The sequence below is a fragment of the Eriocheir sinensis genome, chromosome 38 (genome assembly GCF_024679095.1).
Source record: "Eriocheir sinensis breed Jianghai 21 chromosome 38, ASM2467909v1, whole genome shotgun sequence".
Classification (NCBI taxonomy): Eukaryota; Metazoa; Arthropoda; class Malacostraca; order Decapoda; family Varunidae; genus Eriocheir; species Eriocheir sinensis.
Window position 1 is genome coordinate 15,445,093 of NC_066546.1, and position 8,689 is coordinate 15,453,781.

The window sequence follows — 8,689 nt, forward strand, 5'->3', positions numbered from 1 at the left end:
GGCGTCTTGTTCTGTTTACCCATCCATCATTTTTCCTCTAATCTCCTTTTCGCTCTTACACGTTAAGAGATGATCGATAAGGAGGTAGCGTGTAATTCAGGAATGTTACGTTTTTTTTTTATGTCTATTTTTTGCATTCTTTTTTTTCATATCGTGTTGGTTAAAGGCAGACGAGACTAAAGGGTATGGTGATGATGATGGTGATGGTGATAGTGGATAGAAGGGAGTGGAGGAGCAGGTGAAGGTGAAGGAGGAGGAGGAGGAGGAGGAGAAGGAAAGGGGAGGACAACTTCAGAGGGGAAAGAAGGGGGAAGGGAAGGAGCCGGATCAGGGGTGGAGTTGTAAGGGGTGATTAAAGAATAGGTGAGGGGGAGGATAGGTGGAGGTGGTGGAGGTGGTGGTGGTGGTGGTGATGGCGTGTTTCAGGTTTGGAATGTCTCTTTTTCGGCGCCTTTTTAGGATTTCAAGGAAGCAGGAAGGTGTGGCAAGCTGGCATGAACTACTTTTTGCCTTTCGTACACATGACACCTATTATTCCTCCTCCTCCTCCTCCTCCTTCTCATCTTCCTTGGCCTCATCCAGCTCCTCCTTTTTCTCCTCCAACTCTTCCTCCTTCTCCGTCTCATCTTCCTTGGCCTCATCCAGCTCCTCCTTTTTCTCCTCCAACTCTTCCTCCTTCTCCGTCTCATCTTCCTTGGCCTCATCCAGCTCCTCCTTTTTCTCCTCCAACTCTTCCTTCTCCTCCGTCTCATCTTCCTTGGCCTCATCCAGCTCCTCCTTTTTCTCCTCCAACTCTTCCTCCTTCTCCGTCTCATCTTCCTTGGCCTCATCCAGCTCCTCCTTTTTCTCCTCCAACTCTTCCTCCTTCTCCGTCTCATCTTCCTTGGCCTCATCCAGCTCCTCCTTTTTCTCCTCCAACTCTTCCTCCTTCTCCGTCTCATCTTCCTTGGCCTCATCCAGCTCCTCCTTTTTCTCCTCCAACTCTTCCTCCTTCTCCGTCTCATCTTCCTTGGCCTCATCCAGCTCCTCCTTTTTCTCCTCCAACTCTTCCTCATCCAGCTTCGCCTCCTTCTAATCCTCCTTTTCCTCCTCCTCCTCCTCCTCCTTGCCCTTCTAATCAGCACTCATTATTTGTTCATTGCAAGATATAGGCTTTTCTCAACGTCCTCCATTTCCTAATTCTAATCTAATCAAATCTAAGTTACTCTAATCTCTCCGTCTGGTGTTCATGTACTCAATTCTGCGCTGGCAAATGTTTAGTATAATTCTATCTCTCCCTTTCTCTGGTTTTCTGTCTTCCCCCTGACCTCGCCTTATAAGAAAAGTGGTATAATGGAGGAAAAACTAAATAACAGAGGATTTATGTAAAGGAATGATGCTTAATAATCCTTACTCTTCGTATAATTCATGTTTCACACCTCGGTTAATCTTAGGAGTGCACGACTTCGAGAAATAACCCAAGACTTCCTTTAGATTCAACGTTTTAATTATTTTCCCTGATTTACGCTTCAATCAAAGGGATCAAGAATAAAAGCGGTTGAGAGGATGAACCATTATTTTCAAGAGTATTAGGTCGGTATTATAAGACACTTTCGCTTCTCACATCAGCTATTTCTAAAGGTCAAAGAGGGGTCAGTCGGGGTCTAAGGAGTGTTTCTTGAGGTTCAGGGTACAGAAGAAGGGCCAAACTACCGCCAGGGTCATAAAACTACTCCTGGAAATGCCCACAACTCCTACGAAAGCCTTGTCAAATATGTGTTCTTTGGTGGCGAAATGTCTTGCAATACGACCCTAAGTTATTTCCCGGAAACGAGTGGATATTGGAGTCCTGCGTACAAACTGGAGAACAAACTTTACACAGAAACGAGGAGAGAAGACTTACGTGAGTGGGGCGTCGCGGGGCACCTCGGGGCGTGCTTGCCTGTCGGTGTGTCGGGACGGGGTGATGAGGGGCAAGGCGGGGCAGGCGGGGCAGGCGTGTTGTCCCGAGGCTGGCGGTGCCCCGGGCTGCCAGAAAGTGACGGCCAGACCACCTCCTCCTTGGGCGGGCCTGACAGGTGCGCGGGAACGTAACGTTGGTGGTCTGAAAGGTACTCTAGAAAGGTAGACCGAGACACATTAGCCTTTCGTCAGGTGAACATCCAACAGGTATAATAGTCCCATTAGGTAAGCATAAACACCTGGGCCGTGACAGGTAACTCAGGTAACTCGATAGGTACTCTGGATAGGTAGACCAAACATTAACCTTTCGTAGATATAATAATCCCTTTCGGTGGGCATAAACACCTGCATAACGACAGGTAAAGGCAGGTAAACATAAAAGGTAAATAACTCTTTACAAAATGACGGTGAATCCAACAGGCAAGGATGCAAGATTAGCTCTCCTCAAGTATATTCCAATCAAGTGAACCTAAACACCTCAGCAGCGACAGGTAACGAAAGGTGAACTACACAGGTGAGTGCTCATTAGGGAGTCTCAACACCTGTACAAGAAGAAAGTAACTCCATCAGGTAAAGATACAAGATAGCCTTTCCTCATGTATAATCCAATCATATGATCCTTAACACCTCACCCGCGACAGGTAACATCAGGTAATTAAGCAGGTGCGTGCTCATCAGGGAATCTCAACACCTGAACAAGAAGAAGGTAGCTCCAACAGGTAAAGATACAAGATAGCCGTTCCTCAGGTATAATCCAATCAGATGATCCTTAACACCTCACCCGCGACAGGTAACACCAGGTAACTAAGCAGGTAAACGTTCATCAAGGGGAGACATGATAACCTTTCCTCAGGCATAATCCAATCAGGTGAACCTTAACACCTGAAAAACGGCAGGTAACCATCTCATCAACACCTCTCGTTAAATAAACACGGATAGGTGAACGAAGATAGGTGAGTTAAGCCTTTCCGATGACCCTCTCCCTCGTTGAACCCTCCGATAGGTAAAATCCGAGCAGGTGAACCCGACAGGTGAACTCTGACAGGTGAGTAAAGGAAATCAATAGGTAAAGGAGCCGCGGCCGAGATGATTGCCGGATAATGGCGAAGGTGGCGGAAAGGGATTGTGTGCCTCCGCCCCGGACCCTGACACCCTGCCACGCCTCCTTTGCCTTCCCTTGGCGATTGTTCTGCCTCCTTTCCTTCTTCCATTATCTACCTTGCCCCCTACCACCTGATCTGTCTTCTTTCCTTCCCCACTTTCCTTCCCCTGCCAACTCTTCTGCCTCTCCTCCCATCCCCTTCCACCTCTTCCACTCTCCTTTCCCCCTGCTGTCTCCCCTTCCTTCCTCTACAACCTGCTCTCTTTCCCTTTTTTCCTTCCCCTACCACCACTTTGCCTCCCTTTCCTCCCCTACTAAATGCCCTGTCTCCACTACATTCCCCTGCCAACAGCACCTTCTCCCCTGTCATCTCCCTTGCCTCTGTGCGTCTTCAAACTCTCCCCTGCTTCCTAATCCCTTGCTTTTCCTTCCCTTCCTTCCCCTACCAACTGTCCTGTTATCCTGCGTCTTGAAACTCACCCCTAGCCATTTCCCTGCTTCTCCAACCCGTAGTAAAACCTCACTAACACCTTCCTCCCTCTTTTCTCTCTTCATACATCTACTTCGGACTCCTAAGAAAGTCTTCCTATCAAACCTCTTCCTCCTTACGCCCTTGCTACATGTACCCGACTCTCACATAAGCTTCCCAAACACTCCCTTCCTCGTTTCTCCCCCGCTACGTCCTCCCTGTCTCTCCAGCTCCATGATATTGGTTCACAGGGGAAAGTACTGCAGGGTGTAAGTGATAAGGCAAAAATATGGTAAAGGAAAGCCATTGAGGTAGTGATTTCGGATTTCCTGGTCAGCGATATTTCAGGTTTTGGGGAACGAACGAAAAATGGGAAGATTGTAGAGTATATAAACTTGTGCTGTAGCTTAATGAAAGAGACACGAACATAGATATTACAAGGGAAAAATATGTACTGATGGGAAAAATGTTCTTGTAAATACAGTCTCGCACTACTAAGATTACAGGATTGAAGAAATTGATGAAAATATTGGGAAAATAATTACAGCAGATTATAGAAGATATTAACGACGGTGGAACTAAGAGAAAAGATTACTAATGGTTGAAAAAACAGTAATTACAGATTCGTAGACAAGAGGATTACAGGATTAGTGAAGACAATGACGAAAGAATACAAAAAACGACATCCATCTGTTAAATATGAATACAGGGAAAGAGATGGAAAGACCACAGAGGATTACAGGATTAAAAAAAACACACAAGAAGAAAGAATTAAACACCGTGTCCCTCAGGTCGCTCATCGGCTTGTGGATTCAAATTCTTCATGAGGATTCGAACTCGCGGAAAAGGAGGTGAAAATAGAAACAGGTTAAAGACGTGGATTGCTTAGCGGATTATTGAGACTCACGACGCGGCATAGGAGATTGAAATCCTTTATGCTTTGTAGAATATGAAGAACTACATCATCATAGGAAGTTACTACGTCTTTTTTTTTTTACAGTAGAGGACACAGTTCAAGGGCAAAAAAAGGAAACAATAAAGAAAACAAGCCCGCTACTCACTGCTCCATCTTCTTTCCTCCCCTTCTTCGTCTTCCTTCCTTTCTTTCCTTCCCTTCCACCATTCATCTTGTTATCAGTTAGACAATTCACCCTAATCACCATCGCCATCACCGTCACTACCAATATCACCATCTTTATCATCACCATCATCTCCCCCAAAATCCAATCCTATCATTATCAGTCACACAATTCACCCATATCACCATCACCATCCTCACCACCACTATCACAACCAATATCACCATCACCATCATCACCATCACCATCATCTCCAAATAAATCCATCCCTATTATTATCAGTCACACTATTCACCTCTCCTCCCATCACTATCACCACCATCACCACCATCATCATCATCACCCATTTAAGAAGAGTTCACAAAATCTTCAAGGCCGAGAGAGAATCAGGTGGTCCAGAGCGATACGTAATGCCGAGGGACCGTCCGGGATAATTCTCCCCACGCAATTATATTCCCGAGGCCCAATTACCTGCGTGTTCACCTGTCTTCTGAACACCTATTACCTCCTCCTTGGTGTCTCTCTCTCTTTCTCTTTCTCTTTCTCCCTCTTCTCCTTTATCTTCCTCTCCCTTTACTTGGTTCTGTTCTTTCTTCAGTTTTCGTGTTTTTCTCCTTTTTTTCAACCTTTCAGTTCTTTCTCTTATTTTTTTATTCCTTCTTCCTATTCTCCTTTCTCCTATTATTTATCTCATTCTCACATTTATCTATAATTCTTCCTTTCCATTATTTATTCCGTTCTCTCGTGTTTCTACGATTATCTCTCTCTCTCTCTCTCTCTCTCTCTCTCTCTCTCTCTCTCATACCTCTTCTTCTTCCTTTTTCTTATCCATTTTTTATCTCTCATTCTTCTTCACTGTCTTCTCTCCCATGCTCCCTTATTCCCTCCTTCCCTCCCGTTTCTCCTTCTCAACCATCCTCCTTCATTCACTATCCTTCCCCCATACCCTTCCTTTACCCTTTCCAATTACTCTCCCATAGCTCCGTCAATACCCTAAGCCGCCCCTACAAATCACTAATGACTTTAATTCTCTCACGCCTTAATTAATAACGTTCGCACAGCCTGTAATTACTCGGGCCGGGAAGATGGGAAGAAGGAAGGAGCGGGAGAGAGAGAGAGAGGGGCGTACAGGTGTTCCGTAAGAGAGGTGAGTTCCAATATATTTATTAGATCGAGGTGTGAGGAGCCGGCAGGTGCTGTGATGGTGGTGGAGGAGGAGGAGGAGGAGGAGGAGGAGAGAAAGGAGGGAGGAGGAAGGAGGTGTAGTTTGTATGTGTGTATGTGGGGAGGAGGGGGGGGGGAGGTTACGTGTGTGTGTGTGTGTGTGTATGTGTGTGTGTGCGTGTGAGTAATAAGCCTCCTAATATTTTCTCGAGTTTCTTTGCTTCATAACTTAATATTTTTTTCTTTGGTCGTCGGTAAAAATTAATCCCATTCTTGGTAAGGTAAGATTGACTATGTAACCTTGAAGTGTGTGTGCGTGTGCGTGTGTGCGTGTGTGTGTGTGTGTGTGTGTGTGTGTGTGTGTGTGTGTGTGTCTCCAGGTGTGTCTCAGTATGTGTGTGTGTGCGTGGAGTCACCGAGGACTACCACGTGTTCCAGACAGGTGTGTGGGAGGCTGTGGGCGGGGTGGCGAGGAGGAGGAGGAGGAGGAGGAGGAGGAGGAGGAAAAGATACAGTAATGTAAGATGATATGCAAGAAGAGGATGGGAAGTATAAGAGGAAGAAATGGAGGTAGAAGAAGGGAAGTAAGAGAGAAGGAAGAGGAAAAGATGGAGGAGGAGGAGGAGGAGAACGGGAAGGAGAAATATAAAAGGCAAGAGGAAGATCAGGAGGAAGAAAGAGAAGAGGAGGAGAAAGAAGAGGAAGAGGAGGAGGAGGGCACCGACTTCACCCGCTGACCTCCTGAATCGCAAGACGCATCCAAAGTGTGACGCGCATGGAGTTTCAAGTCATAAGATTCCCCTTTGATTCAAGTCGCCCCGCTCTTATCCCTCCCCTCCCCTCCTCCCCCCACCCTCACCTTCCCCCCTCCTTCCTCCTTTCTCTCCAACCTTCCCCTCCTCTCCTCCACCCCCTCCGGTTAGGTATTTAATGGGGTAGCGCCTTTACGCGTGGGTCTAGTGTAGGTGCTATTTTTTTTATGGTAAAGGTGTTGGTGATGTCTTAGCCCAGGTAGGTTAGGTAAGGTAAGGTAAGGTAAGGTAAGGTAAGGTATGATATGGTAAGGTAAGGTAAGGTAAGGTATGGTTAGGTATGGTAGGGTAAGGTAAGGTAAGGTAAGGTAAGGTTAGGTATGGTAAGGTAAGGTAAGGTAAGGTAAGGTAAGGTAAGGTAAGGTAAGGTAAGGTAAGGTAAGGTAAGGTAAGGTAAGGTTAGGTATGGGAAGGTAAGGTAAGGTTAGGTATGGTAAGGTAAGGTAAGGTAAGGTAAGATAAGGTAAGGTAAGGTAAGTGTATTCCTTTCTTTCATTCTTTCTCTCTTTTTTTCTTTCTTCCTTTGTGTTTCTGTCTTTGTTTTACTTTTTCTTTCTTTCATTCGTTCGTTCGTTCCTCTCTTCGTTCTTTCTTTCTTTAATTCCTTCCTTTCTTAGTTTTTTTCTTTCTTAAATTACTTCGTTCTTTCTTCCTTTCCTTCTTCTTTCTTTCTCTATTTTGCAAAGTTTCCATTTAGCATTTTTCTGAGGTCTTTATGTATGTTATAACTATTAATATTTCTTCACCTTTAAGTGTAAAAAGACAACTCGTATGTACCTTAAAGACCTCGAGTAATTACCGCTCAATTATCCTCTTTCTCACTCCTCGCTCCGACACACAGGAAAGTCAAGTAATTAATGAAGAGTCCGCCCCCCACACACCCACACACCCACACACACCTTTCTCTCTTCCCCTCTCTCTTTTTATCTCTCTTTCTTCTCACACACGACCATCCACTCACTCACACGGCTAAACCTTTTTCTTTCTCTCTCTTTCACTCTCTCTCTCTCTATCTCTCTCTATCTTTTTTTTTCTGAACACACCTACACACTAACACAGACACACACATATACACACGGTACATACATAACATAGACTAAAACACTCTATATAAAAACTTTAACATTTCTAACGCACAAAAGCAAACATTTCAACCATAAACACCAATACCACACAATATTAACATAAAAACGAAAAACACTAACTTCAAAATTCCCACCAAGGACACACACACCCACACACACACACACACACACACACACACACACACACAAAACAACCTCGAAGAAGAAGCATAAGATGAAGTTGAAGGACGAACAAGCAAGATCGAGAGCAAAGCAACCCACACATCAAGACGTATGCCAAGAATATGATATCTCTTGCTAACGCCTCCAAACCTTTCATCAACCTGCATGCTTCTCAGCTTACCAAGAATAGCCTGCAAGCAAATAAACCGTGTGTGTCTGTGTGTGTGTAGGTGTGTGGGTAGGTGTGCGAGGTGTCTTGCAATTTGTATATATAAGCGAGGGAAGTGTAAGACATCAAAAGTTCCATCGAGGGCCACGAGAGAAATGGCACTGAGAGAGACTGAGTAGGGAAGAAAAAAATGAAGTAAAGGAATAAATATGATGAGTGAAAAAGCTAAAAATTGGAGAATCGCAGAAATTAAGATAGGTGAAAGAAATGGAGAAGACGAAGAGAAGGAGAAAGACTACTTATAAAATGGCACAGAAAGACAGAGACGAAAAAAATAATAGAGAAAAAGATGACAAACAGGAGGAGAGAAAAAGACTATGAAATGAGCCTACAAATTACGATAAAATGATAAAACAAAGATACAGAATAGGGAGAAAACAGAGAATAGAGAACAGATAAACACAGAGGGAGAAGGGATAGAGACAAGAGAGAGAGAGAGAGAGAGAGAGAGAGAGAGAGAGAGAGAGAGAGAGAGAGAGAGAGAGAGAGAGAGAGAGAGAGAGAGAGAGAGAGAGAGAGAGAGAGAGAGAGAGAGAGAATACAGACAAGAGAGAGAGATAGTGAGAGAGAGGGAATGAAGAGAGGGCGAAGTGGCGAGGTGAATGTGTGAAGAGTTTCCTAGTTACCTGCCTCTATTTAGGAAGGA

General features: G+C 44.8%; 1 protein-coding gene across 1 annotated transcript; it reads right to left on the minus strand.

Moving 5' to 3' along the window:
* Positions 1–531: 531 nt before the first annotated feature.
* On the minus strand, positions 532–1,172 carry LOC127008807 (cilia- and flagella-associated protein 251-like). The gene is made up of 2 exons (XM_050881206.1): positions 1,164–1,172; positions 532–1,044 (listed from the first exon to the last, which is right to left on the minus strand). Exons 1-2 carry the CDS (start codon positions 1,170–1,172, stop codon positions 532–534), a joined length of 522 nt encoding a protein of 173 aa, XP_050737163.1.
* Positions 1,173–8,689: the final 7,517 nt, after the last annotated feature.